Genomic DNA, 22,085 nt, shown 5'->3' with positions numbered 1-22,085 from the left:
AGCCGCTCTACTTTATCTCAAATCACCACTCGAAATGTATACTAGTCATAATGGGAGACATCCCGTCGAATAAAACATCGGCGATGTCTGCAAAGATATCATGTACAGTAGACAGAATATATTCAAGTTGAGAATTCTGGGTATGGTTTGTACTCTCAAGTAAGAATCTAAAAAGTAATGCCATCGTCTATCTGAACACTATTTCGTTCCTTGAAGCAGTCAAGCCTTGTTCGGCTTGTAAGGGAGCTCCGGACACACGGACCGTAGATCTCGTGCACGGGCCATCAATTAAGTGCGGCGCGCCTCGACGCGTCACTACGCCAAAAGTTTCCAATGCATCTATCTCATGATTGAGTATAACTCAATGTTCTCCTCAAAGCCTATACAGCTGATTCCAGTATTTTGCCACCAATAAGCCTGCACAATGGCTCTCCTGGTGGACAAGTTGCGGCCTCGGACTCTTGATTCCCTCTCTTATCATCATGAACTCTCAGCGCGATTGAAGTCATTGGTGAGCCTTCGATCCATCACATGTACCCTACTTAAGAAGCTTGCGCTCACATTTATCCTTGGTATAGGCTCAGAGCGGCGATTTTCCTCATCTTCTGGTCTATGGGCCCTCGGGTGCAGGCAAGAAGACTCGTGTAATTGCGACGCTCAAGGAACTATATGGGCCTGGTGTGGAGAAGATCAAGATCGACGCTCGCGTATTCCAGACAACCAGCAACCGAAAGCTTGAGTTCAACATTGTCTCTTCGGTCTATCACCTTGAAATTACGCCGTCAGATGTGGGTAATTATGACCGCGTGGTTGTGCAGGAGCTGCTCAAGGAGGTCGCGCAAACCCAGCAGGTCGACCTTTCCGCAAGACAGCGCTTCAAGGTCGTTGTGATCAATGAAGCCGACCATCTGACGCGCGATGCGCAGGCCGCTTTGAGGCGGACGATGGAGAAGTATAGTCCGAATTTGAGGTTGATATTGCTGGCAAACAGCACGTCAAACATCATCGCCCCCATCCGCTCCCGGACCCTGCTGGTCAGGGTTGCAGCGCCAACGGAAGAGGAAATTTGTTCGGTGTTGAGGATGGCTGGTAAGAGGGAGGGATGGCCTGAAGCGGACGGACTCAATAAGAGAATCGCAAAGGAGAGTGGGCGGAATTTGCGGCGGGCATTGCTCATGTTCGAGGCGATCTACGCACAAAAGTATGTCCTCGCATTCATTATTACAAATATTCATGCTAATGATATTCCTATGTAGTGAGAAAGTCACCGACAAAACTCCAATTCCTCCTCCCGATTGGGAGGCTCTCATCTCGATAACAGCAGATGAGATATTAGCAGAGCGGTCACCGGCACGGCTATTGCAGGTTCGCGCAAGACTCTATGACCTGTTGACTCATTGCATACCTCCTACAACCATCCTCAAGGTAGAGAATTTTTTGTGGCTCTCCGCAGGCTTAGTGCTGACTTTATTTAGACGTTGACGTTCAAACTCATTGCGAAAGTCGACGATGCTCTAAAACCCGAAGTAATCAAATGGTCTGCTTTCTACGAACACAGAATAAAACTCGGTAGTGTAAGTAATGGAGCAGCGTTTGTGACTTTTTTCAAAACGTTCTCTCTAACCTTACTGCAGAAAGTCATCTTCCACCTAGAGGCCTTTGTCGCCAAGTTTATGCGTATCTATGAAGGGTTTGTCTTCCCTCCGTCAGGGATATTTCGAGAGGTAATCACAAAAACTAACCTCTGCTGCTAGGTACTTGATGGGAATGGATTTTTAATAATTCCTAGAGCATGGATTCAACGGCGAAATGGGTTTTTCTTTAATTGTGCATGGGAGCTTTGTATTGTATCTCTTGTCTTGGGTTTTTACTGCAATTTAGAGCTAGCAATCAAGACACCCAGATTTGCGTTAGAGTCTATGATTTCGAAGGAACCTAGGTTGGGACGCTACGTCATTCTACCACAAGTACGGAGTACATAACGTATCATCGACGATGACAACAGGCACAGAACTCTGCTGAACCTGCGAATTCAGGGGAGGAGGAAATAAATTGCAACCGGTTTCATGCAAAACAGTCCTTCCTTGAATTATAGACGAATTGCGTCTTCTCAATTGAACTGTCTCAATCAACGCACTTGAACTTGTCGACATGGAGCCTGGAGGAGAGAGTACCCAGTGAGTAGTAAATATCCCCTCGTCTTTCCATTTGCCTTTTCGTTTTATGGTTATGAATCTTTGTCTAGAACAAAGCAAATACTCGGGATCATTCTAAGTGATCGACTGCAGGTACGAGTCCATTCGCACAGTCACAGTATCACCCCCTAAGGAGAGCGGGCAACTCGGAGGTACCTAGGCAGGCGTGATGTTTCTTTCGTCACTGTCCTCTTTTGGTTTTCCGCAGCTAATCACCTGAGGGACGGTTCAAATCCAGCCAATGAGAGGCACACGGTCAGCGAGATGAAGATATTGTCAGATTCTAATGGAGGGAATCATGGGAAGCTTGACGATGAGGACTCAACCGTGGAACCCGCTTTTGCGGGAACAACTACCAACATCTCAGGTCAAGTTGACAAAGGTATCTTTGATGTTTGATTTCCATATACGATTTCCTTTTTCATGCTATTCGTGATATTAACACCGTTGCACCGCAAAATAACAGAAAAGACACTGATGTTATTGTACATAAGATCTAAACCCTGAGTCGCAGGGAAGTGATGAAGAATCGAGGCGGAGTAGGACGGCACAAAGATACGGCCCAGGTTCAGGGGTCGGAGCATAGACTACTTCCAAAATTCGTTTTCTGACGACGATCCCAGGTCGGTGGTAGCTTGGTCGATTTATTGAGCAGGAGACGCGCTGGAAGATTCGGGTTTTGGCAGCGGGATGGGAGGACTCGGCATGCCCGGGAGAGGTTCTGCTCTCCGCGGTCGCTTGAGGCTCTCCAATGTGACGCCATTGCCCAATTTTGTCACACCAACGACTGGTGGATCGCCTTTCTTGACGAATTCCCACAAGCCTAAAGATTTCTAAATCAGCGTGCCATTCTGTCATTCCCAATAAGACTATTGAATATACCAGGCAGTTTATGAGCGGCCAATCTGAATGCTTCCCGAGCCACTTTCTCGTGCAAGTCACCCTTGAGCTCAAAAACGATCCGGCTAACAGGAATTCGTGCCGCCCAGTAGTCAAATTTTCCCTTTCCTTTACCCATTCGCTGCTCGTTTCCTGATGTATAGACGCCAATGTTGGCGCTCACCCTCGTATATAGTTTGTAGTTCATTCCTCGTAATCGCCGCCGTATCGTCTCCTCGCCGAGCTTTAGCTGAGCTGCGGACACTCGCCGGTCATGGTCCTTCATGCGCAGGCCGTAGTCGCCCCAAACAACGGTCGTACCTCGAGTCGAGCCACCCGTGTGCATCTTCGGGCGACCCTTGGGAGACTTCGACTTCTCCATAAACTTTGGAGTAAGCCAGTCTAGAGCGGGTTTCGTTGTCGAGAACAATCGCGCAAACGGTGAGTATGTAAAAGAGGGCACGGAGTCTATATCACAAGGTTATGTCAGTCAATACGAGTTGGTGAGAAATAGCATCCCAGTTCAAAAATGAATAGCACTCACATGTGGGCCTGAGAAGGCCCAATTGAGGCCTAGCAAACATCTTCAGCTTCGAATCTTTTCACACAGAGGGCATGCAGATCCTCCGCTGAAGAGAAAGCGAGAAGGTACCCTGCTTATCCGTACTTCGTATGAATCTGCCGCTTCTCGCTGGAACTTCGGAGATGTCCAAAAAGAGCAAAAGTGATTTGTCACGTGACTTATGGGATTGTATTACATAAGCATGATGCAGGCTTCGCGATGCGCGTCTCCCTGCGTGGATGGACGTGTAGTGCAGTTTCCCAAATCTGGAGAGCTGGTAGACAACAGGAGCTCCCGGTCCTGGTATCTGCTTTACCAGCTGTCCTATTCTTTTTTCCCCCTCCACTTTCATTTTGTCACGTATAGGCACATGGTTAAGATATCAGAATGCCTGTTGATATAAGGAACTTTTTCGGGCCTAAGAGCAGCCAGGACTTTAATGGGTCGGCCGCAAAGACCTCAGCGAAGAAAGAGGTATGTGAAGCTCTATCTATCGGCAAAGATTATGACATGTTATCTTTTCAAACTGGACATTTGAGCTCTGTTGTGTTGGAGTCATGCTTAATTCTCCAAATTGCTCCTGTCCCAAGACCTCAATGGTTCAGCGGTGCTAACCACAAATGATCTTATCCAGGACGCATCCACTGCCCGGAAGAGACGTAAGATAATATGAATCCTTTGTTATGGTTCCTACTGACACGATGACCATAGGCAGCAGAAAGGTGATTGATGATAGTGAGGATGAGGAAATCGACAAATCCGAGACTTCCCTGCCGAAAGTCGTAGCAACAAAGAAAGAGTAAGGACCGTCGTGATTTTATCTATTCGTGCAATGCTGACGCATTGGGTATCGGTAGGAAGAAGGAAGAAACGAAAGGCGAACCCACCACTACGTCTGACTATTTTTCGTCCAGCAAGAAAAAAGGGCGTCCACCGAAAAAGCAGACCGGGACAAGTGATGACAAACCTCCGGTTGACACCACTACTAACGGCCTTGCCGAGAAGAGTCCGCCCAAGACCACACAGACCAAGGAGGTAGCTACTGGTACGCCTTCGACTAGGAAGGAGGAAAAATCCAGGAGTGAAAAAGATATAGTTCACGTGATCGATGACGATGACGATCTTGGTGGAGACGGCATTTTTGCCGCAGAATACGGAAAGTCTGGTCGAGCCGACGATGACTATGTTGACGAGGATAGTGGAAGTGATTCTGATGACCTCGTTGTACAGCCTCCTGTGGCGGCGTCTGGGAAGCAAGGGAAAAAACATGCTGCTTTAGAAGACGATGAGGACGTTGAAATGAATGATGCTCCAGAAGCTCCACCCGGAAGACCTGGAAGGAAACGGAAGTCAGAAGCTCTTCTTGACAAGGACGAGGATGGAAAATCCCGCAACGGCAAGAAAGGCGCAGACACAAAGGCCTCTACTCCCGCATCCAAAAAACAAAAGGCCACTCCTTCGAAAAAGGACCGGACAGAGAGTAAAGAGATTCAGGACATTTTTGACAGTATTCCTACTGTGAGGCCACCTTCGCCGCCTCCAGAATCTGGTGAGAAGAAGAAATTCAACTTTGCGGCCCAGGCCCAACGATCGCGTGATCCTCCGGCTGCTGGAACGAAAGAAATACCTGTTGGTGCAGAAAATTGCCTGGCTGGATTATCATTTGTGTTCACCGGAGTCCTGGAGACATTAGGCCGTGAAGAAGGGCAAGCCCTTGTGAAGCGCTATGGAGGAAAGGTCACTACTGCCCCCAGTTCGAAGACGAGTTACGTTGTTCTGGGAAGCGACGCTGGCCCCAAAAAGCTCAAAACTATTCGAGAACACAACCTTAAGACAATCAACGAGGACGGTCTCTTCGAACTGATCAGAAGACTCCCTGCCAACGGTGGTAATGGCAAGGCTGCTGAACAATACGAGGCCAAGAAAAAAGCTGAGGAGGAGAAGGTTCGAGCTATGGCTGCGGAGATTGAGGAGGAAGAAAAGAGGAAATCACAGGCCAACGTTGCTCAGACAAAAGGCCCTCAGCCACCCGCAAGCTCTCAGGGACCCAAGGCCGATGACCGTCTATGGACCACGAAATATGCGCCGACATCCCTAAATATGATTTGCGGTAACAAAGGTCAAGTAGAAAAACTTCAGACCTGGTTACGTAACTGGCGAAGGAATGCCAAAGCGAACTTCAAGCTGCCTGGAAAGGATGGGTCCGGTCTTTATCGAGCAGTCATGATTCATGGCCCACCAGGAATTGGCAAAACAACTGCAGCACACCTCGTTGCAAAACTTGAGGGCTACGACGTGGTAGAGACAAACGCCAGCGACACCAGAAGCAAGAAACTGGTGGAAACTGGGCTTCTGGGTGTGTTGGATACGACGTCGCTTCAAGGCTACTTTTCCGGCGCGGGGAAGAAAGTCGAGACTGCGAAGAAGAATCTCGTGCTGATAATGGACGAAGTCGATGGTATGTCGGCTGGTGATCGAGGCGGTGTTGGGGCTTTAGCCGCCGTTGCGAAAAAGACTCGAGTTCCGCTCATTCTGATATGTAATGACCGAAGGCTGCCCAAGATGAAGCCCTTCGATCATATCACATATGAGCTTCCCTTTAGACGGCCAACTGCTGATCAGATTCGAGCGAGACTTTCTACAATTTGCTTCAGAGAGGGTTTGAAAATCCCTCCCCAGGTCCTCGACAGTCTAATCGAAGGCACGCATGCAGACATACGGCAGGTCATCAATATGCTCTCCACTGTGAAGCTGGATCAACAACAACTGGATTACGACAAAGGAAAGGAGATGTCTAAAGCTTGGGAGAAACACGTTATCTTGAAACCTTGGGATATCGTGAGCCAGATTTTGAGTGCTCAGATGTTCTCACCAAGTTCGAAATCTACTTTGAACGACAAGATCGAACTTTACTTCAACGATCATGAATTCAGCTATCTTATGCTGCAGGAAAATTACTTGAAGACCAACCCGACGCTTGCCAGTGGATATTCGGGGAAAGAGCGGGCTCTGAAGCTCCTTGAGCTTACCGACAACGCAGCTGCTAGCATCAGCGATGGTGATCTCGTTGATCGAATGATCCACGGCAGCCAACAGCAGTGGAGTCTGATGCCGACGCATGCTGCATTCAGCTTTGTCCGTCCCGCCAGCTTCGTATCCGGAAACCTGATAGATCGCCCAGCCTTCACTAGCTGGCTTGGTCAGAATAGCAAACAAGGTACAGATTCTTTCATTATATGACAAAGATGCCTTTGCTAACTTGGAACTGCAGGGAAACTCAGCCGTTACGTGAAGGAAATACAGGGACATATGCGGCTCCGTGCATCCGGTGACCGGGATGAGATCAGGCAGCAGTACTTGCCTGTTCTATGGGACAAGCTCATTCGCAGATTGATGGATGATGGCAAGGACAGCGTTGAAGATGTTATTGATCTCATGGACAGCTACTACCTCACTCGTGAGGATTGGGATGCTATGGTTGAGCTTGGCGTTGGTCCCATGGACGAGTCCAATGTCAAACTCGAATCTCAGACGAAAGCAACCTTTACTCGTCTTTACAATCAGCGTTCGCACCCTCTTCCTTTCATGAAGGCTAGCACCGTTCTAGCGCCGAAGAAACTTCCCAAGGTCAAACCTGATATTGAGGATGCCATCGACGAATCAGATGAAGAAGAGGAGGTTCTCGACGCCGAAGTCGAGGATGAAAGTGAAGAGTTAGACTTGAAAAAGGACAAGTATGTCAAGCTGCCAAAGAAGCCAGCAGCCCAGAAAGGAACTGCCGGAAAAGGCAAAAAGGCCTCCAAGGGAAAGAAGGAAGATGAAGACGACTTCATCGATGATGATGAAGATGAGAAGCCTAAGAAAGGGCGCGGCCGCAAGGGCAAAGGCAAAGCTTGAGAGGGGGAGGATTAGTTGCCTCGGCAGATTGTAACCGTTTTCACATGCTGTTTTAGAATACGGGGATCTCTGTATATTAGGTACAGAGCAGTAGGGATACTCTTTGTGTTTTTCAGTTGGCGTTCTTGATCGGATGGGTTGTACACTTAATGAAAGTCAATGCAAGTCGACATTAAAACATCACACTTCTAGGTGCTCTCTCTTGTCATGAATGTTCCATTTCATGCCGTACATTTTGTTTTCCTAAGAGTAACTAACTGGTGACACAGTTACTTGTCATTTGAATATTCACATGTGCAGGTACCGTCAATCATTATCCATTCATACCAGCCCGCATCAGAAACCCAGCCAATGCGCTTAGGGTAGATAGCACCTAGATCCTAGATAGGCCACATGGAAGGTTAGAAAACATACTACCTAGATCCATGAGGCCTGACGTCAGCTTGTTCCGAGGGATAAGTCAGCTGGCATTGATTAAGATAAGCATCGCTGGTCACATCGAGACATTGGATTTCATAGGGGATAGTCTGCTTGAATATCAAAATTTCCGTGATTGCAAATGCTGGCCGAATACCTGAACAGATATCTCACGAAATCGGACATTCCCCTGTCAAGTCCCCGGTTTCCTTTTATAAAGTTGAGGTCAGTTCCGGAGACACCAGAAGTGGGAAAAGGGCCAACCCAGCACATAGGTCAAGGCATTATTATTAGAAACAGATCTCAAAATCACTATATATAGGTCCGATACAGCAAAACAGATAGTTTCTCATTGACTGTTGTTGAAGGCTGGTGCCGACGAATGGAGAGCCCGTGGCGAGTGAACTATTAATTATTAGAACTTCCCCGCGAGTGGGGACATAATGCATTCATTAATTCGATCCGACTCCGCTCAGCCTCCCTCCTCACAGCCCCGTCCTTGCTGTCCGTTGTTCTCCACGCCTTCTCCAATCCTCCCTGTTGCAGAGTTCTTTCTACATTCCTTTCTCCAGGCTGGCCCTGATCCATCCCTAGACCCTTTATTGACGCTCCTTGAAATCACATACGTTACCTTCATGCGGTCGACCATGGCATCCGCCCAGTGAACCATGCAATTCATGGCCTAAGTTAACTCCTCCCTCTGAGCGTTCTCTTTTCGATTATCGAGGAATACCTGTGCACTGGGCATCGGCAGAGGGTGAGCGCTATTTCGATTTTTGTGGGTTGGCTGTGGGGTATTCAGGATGTCTCTCCTGCAGAATGAAGAGTAAGCCCTCACAACCCCCCATACTTCCCCCTACAGCGATCAAACCACCTTGAGAATTCGGAACGCATGAATGTCATGTTTCTTACACGTCTTTAGCTTCACCATCTGGCAGCTGCGCACCTCATACCTTTCAGCGATCAAGGACGGTATAGGCGATCGCCTTATCAACGTGAACAACTCTGTGCTTAACACTCCCGGTTTTCGCGCTGCTGGCTGGTTTCCCCTCTCGATAAATCCAGCAGTACAGGATAGTGCTGCTCAAATTAAACGTACTTATTCTCCGCCGATTCCGACGACGGCTACAGTCGCATCCGAGTACTACCGCCTTGCGAGATACGGGAATGCCGAAGAGAGAGAGGGCGATGGGCTGGGAATCGGGGAGGATGATGAGGGAGGTATGGTGACAGGTGGTGGAGGGAGTACGCATACCCTAGGGACAAGAAACCATGGCAGAGGTGCGCGGAGAAATCGGCGACGCGAACGCCAGCAGAACGATCAAAGATACGGCGAGGGAGAGGATGAAGATAGCAGCGACCTCAGTGATGAGAGTGATGAAGATGGTGGTGGTGGGGAGTTTACGCAGAGGTAAGTTGTGCAGTCAAAAGTCCCATTTCCCCTCCATCCATATATTTTGTTTTCTGATCTGTGCTTACATTCTATCCAGAGCTGCGCAACAGATCAAATTCTCAAAGATGCCGATAAGAACTCGGGCAGGGTCCTCACCAATTCGAGCTTCATCAGATCGTCGCGTGGGACCGGAGGTAACTGTGACATGCCCATCCCGCGCATCGCCTGACAATCGTTATCGGCGAAGTTCGGCGGGAGCGGTGGAGGTGATGAAAGTGCGATCTCGGGGAGATACGACTACGAGCAGTGATTTGTCTGAAAATGAACTGGATCCGGCTCTTTTCAAGCGACGCACGATTCATTTCTCGTCTGAGCATCAAGTCATCGAGGAGCCGGCAGACCGAGAGCCTGAGGGCACTAACGAGGTCACCGAGGTCACTGCTGACCACAATAGCGAAATGACTGCTGGAGAAATCAATGAGAATGAGCAGGACGAAGATTTTGGAGGGGAATCGGCAGACTCCGTGCTCTCCTCGGATTTCGGGGCCACCGCTGGCTCCCCGTCCCTGCTAGCAGAGGTCGATATGAATGGTACCTTGGATTCGTCGCCCATCGTGATGCACAAGCTACCTAATGCGGGAAGCACGCAGGGTGTGTCGCCCAAGAAGCCCAAAAATTCAGCTCCTGTTTTGCAGGACCTCCCTCCTCCGCGACCCATCAGCACCGTACAACCAGTCAGTCTGTTGACCAAGGAACTGAAGGCCCGGAAGAAAGTTCCCAGTAACCCTGTGGAGAGATTTGCCCCGCTATGGGCCAATGGCTCGACTACTGCCTTGAACGTAAAGATATACGCTCCGTTCTCCAATCAACCAGATAAACCGTTTGATCTGCCAATTTTCCGCGAGTTCAAAGATGAGGACCACTCGGGACCAGTCACTGTCGCGGACGCTATCGGGTTGAGTTTGTGGAGATACATGAAGGAGGATATCAAACCCCCGATTGAAGGCGACAAATTGAACGTCAACCGGTGGACTCTGCGGATGGTTGAAGATGGCGAAATCGAATATGATTTCCCTCCTTTGGGTCGGAATCTGCCGTTGGCCGATTTTACCTCGAATAACAATCGAGCCGCGGCCCTTCGAGGCCGGATAAGAGGCAAACCTTACGACGAATTCGCTCTGGTCGAAGCCACGCAGGAAGAGTTCGAGGAGAATGAACGTCTTTACCCCAAATTCAGTACTCCAGAGAAATCTGAAGAGTCTGGCGAACCAGCATCGTCGGAGGCGGCTCAGCCCAATCCAACTCCGGCGCCGCAAAACAAGCCGGCAACCACGAGGCTCAATCCCATCCTCAACCAACCATTCTCATCCGCGCTGAATGACAACACGTTGACTCCGGCCGATCGACCTGCGGTCCCCACAAACCATGCCACGCCCCGGCTGGGGGTTTCCAAGACATTAAAGGTCCGGTTCATCAACGTGGATGGCTCGAGCCAAATGATGACCGTCAACACGTCCACCGACAGCTACATCGCCGAGATCTTGGATTCCGTCTGCAAGAGATGGGGCCTGGACAAGGGTAATTACCTTCTCAAGGTCATGGGTTCCAATACTGTTGCGCCACTAGACCGCACGGTAGAGGCGCTGGGTAGCGTGACGGAGCTGGACGTCGTCCGCCGGCGGTTTGGCGCAGGTTCGTCACTGACGGCGTCGCCCGGCAGCTCATCCCCCAACGCGCCTCTGATGATTGACAACGCGAACAATGCGGCCTCGAAGAAGGGCAAGAAGGGGCAGCAGATGCTTCACCCCCTGGCGCAGAAGCAGGATCTAGTAGGCGGCTATTACCGTCGCTACTATGTCTTCCGCAAACAGTCCATGTCCTTCACGACTTCGAACCAGCGAGTTCTGGTGCTCGACAACGATTATCTGCACATTATGCCGGCAGACTCGGGCAAAGGGGTGTTTGAGCACACAGGGAAGACTCGATCGATCAGTTTCAATGATATCGTGGGATCCAAGGTGAGCCGGCGGCATCCCAAGAGCTTCCGGGTGGTCGTCCTTCGCGGCAACGAGGCCAACGAACAGAAGCGGTACGATTTCGAGGCACGCAACGAATTGGAGGCGGTGGAAATTGTGGATGAGATCAAGAAGAACATGGCTCATTATCGGATCTAGTCTAGTCCATTCACATTCTTTCCTGTCTGCCCATGATCTTCAGGGTGATGAGGTCGGTTTCTGTCTTTCTAAGTGCATGACCATCTTCTTGTTGAGACTTGTCTGTAAAGATGTGCTGGCTATTCTGTTTTGCGCGTGGGCGTTCTTCTGGAACCCGGAACAGGAACAGATAGGTATAGGTATATTATCATTATTGAATAGGGCTCAACCTGCGGGCGGTAACTTGATTTGATTGATTGGTGTAGCTTGTCCGGTCTGAAATTAAGGTCTGTCGACCATCACTTGCGTAGTTTGAGATTAACTTATTACCCTTGTTGATTGCGTTGAAACAAGTGATCCGGCCATTCGGTGCCGGGGTGAACTAAGGAGGTGTCAGGGCTGATGGGGCCAAGTGCAGTTGAGACACTTGGGACAAAGAAATGACATGGGGGCGGAGAATCGATTGGTTCATTCATCTATTCATCCTTATTTTTGAACCTGATTGAGTGGTTATTTTCTTCATGATATTATGACTTGTCTTCACCGTAGTCATGATCTTCAGACCTGAATTGGCGGTCTCTGGTAGGGAGTACATATATACAGTAGTATACTGACCAGTATTCTGCTAATAGCCTCATAGTACAATAATAATTAAATGTTATTCCAATATTACTATTGATGCTACACCGATCACTATCTGCATTCACGTTGTTGCCGTCTCTCAACCGGCTTGCCAGTTGCTCCGTGCTCATAGTCACCGACTTTAAAGACGACCTCCTGCAGACACCCCGTTATTTCCAAGTAAGAGATCCAGCCTACCTAACCAGGTCCTTTGCACTATTGTCAACCCTTGTCCAAGTCTATCTTGACTATTATTAACAACAATTTCGACCCCCTTGCGCAGTGGATGTCTTGTTGGCTGACTTCACCAGCCCGCCGACAGACCCCGCAAGCCCCCAATTCCGGAAGTGGCTATAACTAACTCTCTTAGTGACCTAATCTTCGGGGAGTCGCCATCGATCCCCACTGTCCTTTCTGCCTGCATATTGCGGTCTCCAACTCCGCGAGTCCGGCGCCCAAGAAATCTTCTTTGATCCGTCTGTCTGTCTATCCGGGCTGTTTCATGGATTTTAGGCGCGCGGAGCAGCGTTGCAGCTCCGTTATCGATATCCGTGACCGCACACGCTGACACTCTCACTCCCTCGACCCTTTAAACTCCAACCCCCGCTGCCTAATTTCATCGATTTCCAGACGGTAGCACCTTCCAACAGTCCCGAAGCAGACGTCGTAGGCGCCAATTCACGTTCGAGGCAAGTCTTGATCTGCTACTCCAGGACCGCTGCTGGTTGCGGAGGAAGAACGACCGATCTGCTTCTACCGGCTCGTGTGTCCGCCCAAATTACGTAGCCGCCATCTCTACCACGGTGCCATTGCGACGAAGATTACTCCAACACACTCAATTGTCCTGCGTTGTTGTGGTTTCAGGCTCCTTTGCGGTCTGAAACCTCCTCGAGGATCCCATGCCGACATTAGGAGGGTTGTTGAAGAAGAAGTCTCGTTCGACTAGCTCCAAGGATTTGACTTCACCCACATCACCTACAGTTGCAGAACAATCGTCGGACAAACCCGCGGCAGCTGACCACTCTCATCGAACGTCAGCGACGCAGACGTCCGAGAAATCCGCACACGACAAACACAACTCCTCGACAAATGCAAGCGGCGGTAACACGTCGGAGACCCCTATGAACTCGGCAGCATCACAGACGTACCACCACACTAGTCATCCTTCGCAGCAGCAGTACCAGCACCAGCACCAGCACCATCATCAGAATGTCGCCAGTATAAACAACATCATCAACCCGCCCCATCAAGGGGAGGCAGGCCAGGCTTTGGGCCAGCAGCTGATGCAGCAACAGACGGCCAGGACGCAACCCCGGCAGACGAAAGGGAAATACTCCTTGGATGATTTCATAATTCAGCGCACTCTGGGGACGGGCAGTTTCGGTCGAGTGCATCTGGTGCAGTCGAGGCATAATCACCGGTTCTATGCCATCAAGGTGTTGAAAAAGGCCCAAGTTGTCAAGATGAAGCAGGTCGAGCATACCAATGATGAGAGGCGGATGCTGCAACGGGTCAAGCATCCGTTCCTGATCACCCTGTGGGGGACATTTCAGGATTCAAAGAACCTCTACATGGTGATGGACTTTGTCGAGGGGGGAGAGCTGTTCAGTTTGCTTCGCAAGTCGCAAGTAAGAAAACTCGTCGTCTGCGACTATTTGTTCGACGGAGACTGATTGCTGTTCTAGCGATTTCCGAACCCGGTTGCGAAATTTTATGCGGCCGAAGTAACGCTGGCTCTGGAATATCTACATGCACAACAGATCATCTATCGTGACCTTAAGCCAGAAAACCTCCTGCTGGACCGCCATGGCCATCTGAAAATTACCGACTTTGGCTTTGCGAAAGAAGTCCCGGATATCACATGGACACTCTGCGGAACCCCCGACTATCTGGCACCGGAGGTGGTCGCATCCAAAGGCTACAACAAGTCGGTTGACTGGTAAGATGCCTGTGTCTCTAATAGTGCATTAAAGAGACTGCTAAGAAAGGTGAAGGTGGTCATTGGGAATTCTTATTTTTGAGATGCTCTGTGGATTCACGCCTTTTTGGGACAGTGGTTCTCCAGTTAAGATCTACGAGAATATTTTGCGGGGAAAGATCAAATATCCGCCTTACATGCATCCGGACGCCGTCGATCTGCTGTCCCAGCTCATCACACCCGATCTTACCAAGCGATTAGGGAATCTGCATGGGGGGTCCGAAGACGTGAAAAACCACCCTTGGTTCGCCGAGGTGACGTGGGATCGACTCCTGAGGAAGGATATTGATGCGCCATACATACCTCCTATAAGACCCGGCCAGGGCGATGCCAGTCTATTCGACAGGTATCCGGAGGAGCAGGAGGCGTATGGATGTACTGGCGAAGATCCGTAAGTTTCAGACCTTTTTATCTAAATGGCCGATCTTGACTGATGTGTCTCCCTCAGGTACGCCGACTTATTCACTGAATTTTGAGAATCAGCCGCACGAATTACGAGATCATGAATGTCTCGCGCCATACGAAGCCAGCCACTGCACATTATTCCGGCGCAGTGCCCATAGCAATTCTCGGGCTAGTATTGCTATAACCGCACAGTCCTGTATTGCTCCGTCATCATCATCATCATCATCTTCTTCTTCTTCTTCTTATTCTCTCTCTCTTTATTTTAATGTAGTTATGTTGGCGTATTTGAGTTATCCACGAAGATATCTCATAAGGACATCTTACATCTCACTCAGTCGCCAGCCGACTGATACTGATATATCTCAATCGTCTTATCTTTCAAAACAGACAACCTTTGGAAAAGGGTTGTTTTGGATCTGGATCCCGGTTTTTGGAAAATTTACCACTTTTTTCAATGGTTTTATCTATCTAATTTTCTTTCCCCTTTTTTAATTGTTGGCTTAGAAGAAGATGTGAGTGAGAACCGCGAAAGATGGACAATTGTCGTAGACAAGGAAGAAGGTCCCTGGTTTATTGACAATGATTTCATTGATTGCATTGCATTGGGAGGCATCTTACCTAAATGGAAGATGCAGAGGACTGCCCCTGCACCTGCCCTGCACCTCTTTGACTATCAGATCAGGTTCTTGAATATTTCAAATATAATGCCCTCCTTCGTGGCTGACTCTGTGGTCATAGGTAGTCTATGCGAAAGTTCCACCTAGCAAGTAAGAATTTACTAAGGTTGGAAAGTCTTACTCAGTGGTAATATAAAAAAGCTCAGTTAATGAATACCTCATATATTCTATTTGCATATCGAGCCCTGACCTGGCGTATCGTGGGGACCATTTACTTGCCAGAGACGTGACTTTCTCATTACTAGTACCTGTAGTATCTAATCGCCTGCGTATGTGCAGTACAAGTTGCGACGTCATCCTGGTTTCTTTTCTTCTTTTTCTCCCTTCCCCCCCCCCCCCCCCCCCCCCTCCCCTTTTTTTTTTCTCGTGTATATTAAATAAGTTCTACTATATTCGTCTATGGAAGTCCACCATTGGAAAATATCTGACATATTGAGTGAGTTCATGCGATGTTCACATCATCCTTTCCTTCTATAATGGACCATGACAACTTTTGTCTTGTTTTGTCGTAAGAGCAAAAAGAAACATTAACCATTGGTATTCAGCCTTCAGCCCATAGCCTCCCCAACGTTATACACAAATAGTTATACAAGTACTGAAATGACACAATAACCCAGTCCAATCAATCAATCCTGGACCAGGTAGGTAGCTGTATAGATCCTGAGTCATCCCGATACGCCTTAGACATTGACCCTTTGTTTTCCCCCATAATCATCTGATCTGCCGAGACGATTGTCGTTGAATCATTCATCTTAGGTTGAGGATGGCGTGGCGAGGGTGCTCAAGGTCGCGGCATCCATTCCACCGCCCATCTTCTTGCTCTCCTGACCGAGGCGCGCGATGTATGCCCGACTGGTGGTGTTCCACATCGAGATGTACTTCTCCATGCACTGCGACAGACACGTGGACTCCTGCGAGGAGAGGGAGGAGCCGGGATTCGGGATGCAGCGCTCGAAGCAGTTCTCGTTAATTTTCTACGGAAAGTGTTAGATCAGATCACAACATGCCCATATATACAAATCGACAGGGGCTGTGTTCGTACGCCTATCAGGGCCCGGGCGTTGTTCACGGCGGCTTCGGCCTGCACTTGCTGCATCAGGGCCGTCTTCAGGTCTGCGGAGGTGGTATCGGTCGGCGCGGAGGTGCCGGAGGACGAAGAGCTACCGCCGAAGAGAGGCATGTTGGAATCTTTATAGGAGGGTAAACAGAAAAAGAGAGTTAGTAGATTCTTTCGAAAGAGAAGAGGAATATCTTCTATCTTCTATTTTGTGATCACAATTGATTGAACAACGTGAATGAGTTCACAGCTAGCGAAATAAAAGATCCGCGAAAGATCTGCGGAGGTACGAGAGCTGCTGTGGCTGGACTGGCGCTGCGCCACAGCATGACCGATGTGGACACCTGGATGTTAGATAGCTCCGTTCCTTATTACTTTATTGTCCGCAGCTTGAAGACACCTTTCAGCCTCAACCTTCCACTCCCTGTCCTTCCTTTCTTCGATCTCCGGGAATAATGTCCGGGAGCTGCTGATGTCTCGGTGGCACCAGATTAACTCCCGGCTATAGACTTCTTCTTCTTCTTCTTCTTCTAGCTACAACAGCTGTTTACTTACCGCCGTTTACCTCGCCCGCGCGAGCCCTTTCCTTCTCTGTCTTTTGTACTGTACTCTTCGGTTTCGGCCCCCGCTCTCGCTACATATTCTACTGTTCATTCGTTCCTTCTTTCGCGACACTTTTATATTTCTTTTCCTACAGCGACACAAACGACTCAAGATGTGGCTGCCTCAGTTCTCAACGTATTTGTGCTTGGCCGTTTTGGCCGTCATCGGGCATGTCAATGCCTATGAGGGCGATTCTGATATCAAGTCCATCCCTGTAAGCACAGTCCGTTCTAATGTTCTCAGAATGTCCTCACTAACATAATGTTACTTGCTTCTGGCCTGATTAGCTACGGACTCATTGCCTTTCTCCGGTACGATCATTCTTAGACATTAGCACGAGAGAATGGTTCAATTAACAGACGACGGATTATCCACAGCCCTACTTGGATTCCGACATGCACAGCAGATGGTGGGATTTCGGCGGGGATACCATCATACGCACGGACAAGTATGCTACAACTCTTCAGTCCTGTGTCGGTCACCTGCTGAACAGCATCTAGGTATATCCGTCTAACCTCGAACCGGCCTTCGCAACAAGGATGGATCTTTTCTCGCGTTCCCCTCATCGCAACGAATTGGGAGGTGTGTACCAGCTGGGAATTGCACATGCGTTCGAAGCTGACACTCGTAGATCGAGTTTGAGTTCAAACTCCACGGAACGGGGCATTTGCACGGAGACGGCTTTGCCCTGTGGCTCACGAAGGAGCGCGCCACTCAGGGTCCCGTTTTCGGGTCGACAGACCGGTTCGAAGGCTTGGGTATCTTCTTCGACACGTATAAGAATAACCGGCCGGGTGTGGCGTTTCCGTACGTGATGGCCATGATGGGTGACGGTCAGACAACGTATGACCAGGCACACGATGGAAAGGCAAATGAAATCGCAGGCTGTTCGGTACGCTCAGTGGTTACTCTTTCGGTCGCCATGGGACCTTTCTGACTCTCCACTAGGCTCGCGGTCTCCGGGACGCATCGGTTCCTACCAAAGCACGCCTGACCTACTTCCAGGACAAATACCTCACTCTTGACCTGCAGTACAAGTCTGATGGGTCATGGACGAACTGCTTCACGCTGAAGGCAGACGAGCACAATATTGCCCTCCCCTCGGTTACCTATCTCGGCTTCTCCGGTGAAACAGGGGAGGTGAGCGACAACCAGGACATCATCTCGGTCACGACGAACAACCTGTACAACATCGGCAACAGCCCGGGCCGTGGAGACGCCGGGTTGGCTTCGAGTGGCCGTGGCCGCAAGGCCTCCTTCGAGAAAAAGGGTGGCAGCTGGGGTTGGTTCTTTTTCAAGGTGTTTATGTTCCTTGGGGCTATCGGGGGCACATATGTTGGTTGGACCATCTATCGGACGAGCAAGCGGTCGTCGCGATTCTGAAGTTTGGCAGGTTTTCATCTTTTGTCTTTTGTCGTGTTCGCATATTTCATCATCGTCGTCATCATCGTCTGTTTTTCTAGCGTCCTGCAGCTGCTGTCTCTTTCCTTCTTCCGTCATAGTCACGAACAAAGTCTTTGCAAGAAGAGGAAAAAGTGATGATATGATTTCCTTCTCTATATTTTACAAAAGTATTTTGGTCCGACTGGCAGTTTGAGTCAGCATCGCATGGGGAGCATCACCTGTGGCTATATTGCAGATTACAGATTAACTTTAGGGGAGTCAAGTGGGTTGATAGTAGCAAGAAGGTTCGATTCAGTTCAGCTACAGAGAAAGTGTATATATAAAGGTTGTTAGCACATGAAGCAGACAGAGTGAAAATGGGAGTTGTGCTGTACTAGCAGATAGTCTATCATTATTATATACTTTTTTGTCTTACTACTTACTAGGTAACATAAGTTATTGTTACCTAGAATTGTCGAATTTTCAACCCATCATACATGCCTAATAATAATGTGACCTGCTGGTGAGCACCAAACCCTCACTTTACCTGACCTATATATACTTAAAATGAAATGCAATCAATATATTATATTTTCCTTTCTGGGCGCTTTTGCCGAGTTAAATAGAAACCATCTTTCCTTGATTCATTCAAGAAATAACTATGGGGGTATCAATAAATATCTCTAAATCTATAGCCCTATGTACTGTAACATCATACCTAACCATACCACACCACCAAGTTACCAACCGTAGCGCCGAAATGCTGCTCTATCATCATGACCATCATGACTGACTGCACTCCTGAAAGAATCATGGATAGTCCGTATAACTACTAGTAAACGTATAGATCAGAAAAAAAAAGGTGACGAATTCGACCAGAGCCAGCTTCTGCTCGATGATTCTTGTCTATGTCTTCTGCCGTCCTGCCTTCTCCCTCTCCTCGATCCACAACTGATCCAGGATCTGAAAAACCTCCGTGACACTGCGTATCAGTGCCGGTTCATTGCTTAGGCCCAGCGACCCGTACCGGTGAAGCATCTTGTCGGGATGCCACCGAACACGCTCGGTTTTGAGCGTGGCGACGATGTCCACAGAAGCAGAAGCAGCAGCAGCAGCAGCAGCAGCAGCAGCAGCAGGGGCATGACGCATAAACTCCGCCACGGCCTCGCGTGAGATGTCTCGCCTTTTCCCGGACTCGACGGGCCAGAAGAGGTGGTTGCGGATGAGAAATGGTTTCTTATTCTCATTCTCGGGACCGGTGGCAGCGTCAGTAGCAGCAGCAGCCTCCTTGGCCGCCACCGCAGCATTGAGCTCTTCCCAGCTCCGCTGATACTCCTCCCACGCGGCCTCCCAGGCTTTTGCTCGTCTTCTCTCCTGCCCCCGTCGCAGACTCTCCTCCATCGCTCTCTCGAATGCCAGCCGTTCTTCGGCTCGTCGGCGCTCGTTCTCCGCGCGCATCTTTTCCTTTGTTTTTTCCCTTCGGAGTCGCTCCCGCTCTTCCATCATTCCCTCGTGCGTTCGCTCCCACATCCGCGCCCGCACGTACTCCGCGTATTCCTCGTCTGTCATCCGCTCGAGCTCGCCGTCGGGCCCCTTCGGCACGGACGGTACCGCGTAGGTGTGGATAGGTTGTCCGTAGACCGATTCCCAAAAAGCGGCGCCCTCATCGTCTGCCAAGGCGTCGAAGAGAGACTCGCGGAAAGCGGTGTTTGGAGACAGAGGTGGGTTGTGCAGTGAGGGAGGAGATGGCGGGGAGGACTCGGTTTTGCGACGTTTTGTGGAGCGGTGGTGGTGGTGTCCATGGTGGTGGTGACGATGTCGACGGTGACTGTGCCGATGCTGATCATCTCGGTCCGAATGTCGATGCGAAAAAGAAGATGGCGACCCGTCACGCTTCAATCTGGTCTTGGATGATTTGAAGCGGAACTTGCCATGCCGCGAACGCGCGTATTCATCCTGCTCAGCTGGGTTGCTTTCTTTGGGCACAGATGAAGCTGGCAGATCGTCTTCTGTCTTGCTGCGACTGCTACCGTTTGTGGTAGCAGAGTCCATGTTCAATACCGCTGTTCAAGAGGCAGACTGTCGATCTTTTGAGGAGAGCTGCCATCGGTGGCTTAGTTGGGACCGTCGCGTGACATCATGCTTTTGTCTCTGCCAGAAGTGAACTGCAGGTGTGTTGGAGGAAATAGTCAATTAATGAGTTGAAAAGAATTTAATCCTGACTTTGACACGATATCCATTAAAAGCAGGCGTGCATGATGGAGTATTTCATGATTGATTTGATTGATTTGATTGATTGATGGCAACCTTAAAACTCCGCAAGGTCCGTGCGGGATCCCGTGGCAAATGCGGGATTCCGATTCAAATCTCAACGGCCGATGATATAATTTCAACCAGACAGGCAGGACCCCATCATCCACTTCCCCAGCCTGTTACAGCCACAATGGCGCTCGTTTCCTACTCCGACTCTGAGGGTTCAGACTCAGAAGAGAACCAGATTCAGGGTCCTCATCCCGTCACTGCAAAGAAGGAATCTACCGTCTCTGCCGACACGTTCAAGCCCTCCAAACCTGCCCCCGGCTTCTCGTCACTCGTCGACCGCGGAAATCCTCGCAAGATCCGCGTCGCCCTCCCGGAGATCAAGCCAGATGATGGAATTAACGAAGATGAAGACGGTGGCCCGGCACGGAAGAAGCCCAGGACGAATGGAGGGGGCCTGTTTGCCGGGTTCAATTCTATGCTGCCTCCACCGAAGCGCACCGCCCAAAATGCAGCAGCGGCAGCGAGTAAAGATGCTCAAGACAAAAACACTGGTGCTGGCGCCACTCGCAAAGTCTTTAGTCTGAAGACGGGCGCTACTCCTGGGTTTGACCGCCAGGCAGATGCCGAGATGCGGCAGGAGCAAGCTCTCAGTGAGAGCACGGGGCCTGCTGCTGGTGGAAATCAGGACGACAGTACAATACCTAAACCGGGAAGTCTCCGGGATAATGGAGGTAATGACTCGGGACTATTGAAGGAGGAAGACTACAAGAAGAAGGGCAATGCTATGATGTTTAAGCCGCTTTCCGTCGCACGCAATCCGCCGAAAAAGAAGTCGCCATCGATGATTGCAGCTTCACGAGCCGCAGCAGCAGACGGAGTGGAGCAGAAAAGGAAGGAATCAGCAGCAGCATCGCCAGGTCCATCGAACGCTGCCTCTGCAGCCCCTCCAAAACCAAAGATCAGTCTGTTTTCATTCTCTAGCGAAGAGACTTCTACAACCCCCTCAGATAATGCCCAAGGTCCAGCTCAGTCATCGTCTGGGGAGTATGAATCTCTACTCTATAACCCTCCGGATTCCGACGCAGCACCCGGTCCTCAGCCAGAGTCCTCATCACTCGATACCTACGAGCAACAAACACAAACGGCGGCACCTTCTTCCTCCGCAGCGACGACCACTCAACCAACCCTCGACACCATCGCCGACGACCTGAATCTCTCCCGCTCACAGCGCCGCCAGTTAATGGGGCGCAATCCCGACGCGGCCAAATCGCGCGTCCTCACTTTCGAGACGGACGCCGAGTACGCCGCGAATCAGGAACTCCTCTCGAGAACTTCGGCGGAGGAGATCGCTGCCGCACAGCACAAAGCTGTTCGTCCCATCGCTCCCGGCAAGCACACCCTGCGCCAGCTGGTGCAGGTGGCTACCTCGCAACGCGAGGCGCTGGAGGAGAGCTTTGCGGCGGGGCGGAGGAACAAGAAAGAGGCTGGCTCCAAATATGGATGGTAATCGTGATGGTAGTTGTGATATGATGACTATTGCAGGGCACGATGATCGGCCGAGTTTTGCTGTACAAGTAATGATGTATACCCATTTACTTGCATG

General features: G+C 49.9%; 9 protein-coding genes across 9 annotated transcripts; 6 read left to right on the top strand and 3 right to left on the bottom strand.

The window, feature by feature from the left end:
• Positions 1-424: 424 nt before the first annotated feature.
• Positions 425-1,779, top strand: VTN77DRAFT_4853 (uncharacterized protein; the record flags this gene model as incomplete). Its single annotated transcript, XM_069420958.1, has 6 exons — positions 425-511; positions 579-1,201; positions 1,257-1,425; positions 1,476-1,574; positions 1,635-1,690; positions 1,755-1,779. 6 exons carry the CDS (start codon positions 425-427, stop codon positions 1,777-1,779), a joined length of 1,059 nt encoding a protein of 352 aa, XP_069277420.1.
• A 1,060-nt stretch (positions 1,780-2,839) lies between these two features.
• Positions 2,840-3,658, bottom strand: VTN77DRAFT_4852 (mitochondrial 54S ribosomal protein uL16m; the record flags this gene model as incomplete). The annotated part of the gene is made up of 3 exons (XM_069420957.1): positions 2,840-3,018; positions 3,078-3,542; positions 3,619-3,658. 3 exons carry the CDS (start codon positions 3,656-3,658, stop codon positions 2,840-2,842), a joined length of 684 nt encoding a protein of 227 aa, XP_069277419.1.
• Positions 3,659-4,023: 365 nt separating this feature from the next.
• On the top strand, positions 4,024-7,533 carry VTN77DRAFT_4851 (uncharacterized protein; the record flags this gene model as incomplete). The annotated part of the gene is made up of 5 exons (XM_069420956.1): positions 4,024-4,110; positions 4,271-4,295; positions 4,348-4,435; positions 4,494-6,853; positions 6,908-7,533. The coding sequence occupies 5 exons, from the start codon at positions 4,024-4,026 to the stop codon at positions 7,531-7,533; spliced, it is 3,186 nt and encodes a 1,061-aa protein (XP_069277418.1).
• Positions 7,534-8,753: 1,220 nt separating this feature from the next.
• VTN77DRAFT_4850 (uncharacterized protein) lies at positions 8,754-11,517 on the top strand (the record flags this gene model as incomplete). Its single annotated transcript, XM_069420955.1, has 3 exons — positions 8,754-8,776; positions 8,873-9,361; positions 9,441-11,517. 3 exons carry the CDS (start codon positions 8,754-8,756, stop codon positions 11,515-11,517), a joined length of 2,589 nt encoding a protein of 862 aa, XP_069277417.1.
• A 1,499-nt stretch (positions 11,518-13,016) lies between these two features.
• VTN77DRAFT_4849 (uncharacterized protein) lies at positions 13,017-14,571 on the top strand (the record flags this gene model as incomplete). The annotated part of the gene is made up of 4 exons (XM_069420953.1): positions 13,017-13,745; positions 13,803-14,056; positions 14,112-14,486; positions 14,544-14,571. 4 exons carry the CDS (start codon positions 13,017-13,019, stop codon positions 14,569-14,571), a joined length of 1,386 nt encoding a protein of 461 aa, XP_069277416.1.
• Positions 14,572-15,929: 1,358 nt separating this feature from the next.
• Positions 15,930-16,357, bottom strand: VTN77DRAFT_4848 (uncharacterized protein; the record flags this gene model as incomplete). The annotated part of the gene is made up of 2 exons (XM_069420952.1): positions 15,930-16,151; positions 16,220-16,357. 2 exons carry the CDS (start codon positions 16,355-16,357, stop codon positions 15,930-15,932), a joined length of 360 nt encoding a protein of 119 aa, XP_069277415.1.
• A 592-nt stretch (positions 16,358-16,949) lies between these two features.
• Positions 16,950-18,220, top strand: VTN77DRAFT_4847 (uncharacterized protein; the record flags this gene model as incomplete). The annotated part of the gene is made up of 6 exons (XM_069420951.1): positions 16,950-17,051; positions 17,125-17,148; positions 17,215-17,285; positions 17,338-17,419; positions 17,469-17,729; positions 17,786-18,220. The coding sequence occupies 6 exons, from the start codon at positions 16,950-16,952 to the stop codon at positions 18,218-18,220; spliced, it is 975 nt and encodes a 324-aa protein (XP_069277414.1).
• A 906-nt stretch (positions 18,221-19,126) lies between these two features.
• On the bottom strand, positions 19,127-20,272 carry VTN77DRAFT_4846 (uncharacterized protein; the record flags this gene model as incomplete). Its single annotated transcript, XM_069420950.1, has 1 exon — positions 19,127-20,272. One exon carries the CDS (start codon positions 20,270-20,272, stop codon positions 19,127-19,129), a length of 1,146 nt encoding a protein of 381 aa, XP_069277413.1.
• Positions 20,273-20,663: 391 nt separating this feature from the next.
• Positions 20,664-21,989, top strand: VTN77DRAFT_4845 (uncharacterized protein; the record flags this gene model as incomplete). The annotated part of the gene is made up of 1 exon (XM_069420949.1): positions 20,664-21,989. The coding sequence occupies one exon, from the start codon at positions 20,664-20,666 to the stop codon at positions 21,987-21,989; it is 1,326 nt and encodes a 441-aa protein (XP_069277412.1).
• Between the last annotated feature and the right edge of the window lie 96 nt (positions 21,990-22,085).

This window comes from Rasamsonia byssochlamydoides (assembly GCF_041956645.1).
Source record: "Rasamsonia byssochlamydoides strain NRRL 3658 unplaced genomic scaffold VTN77scaffold_34, whole genome shotgun sequence".
Lineage (NCBI taxonomy): Eukaryota > Fungi > Ascomycota > Eurotiomycetes > Eurotiales > Trichocomaceae > Rasamsonia > Rasamsonia byssochlamydoides.
Note: the sequence above shows the minus strand (reverse complement) of the source record. Positions and strands in the feature narration are given on the sequence as shown.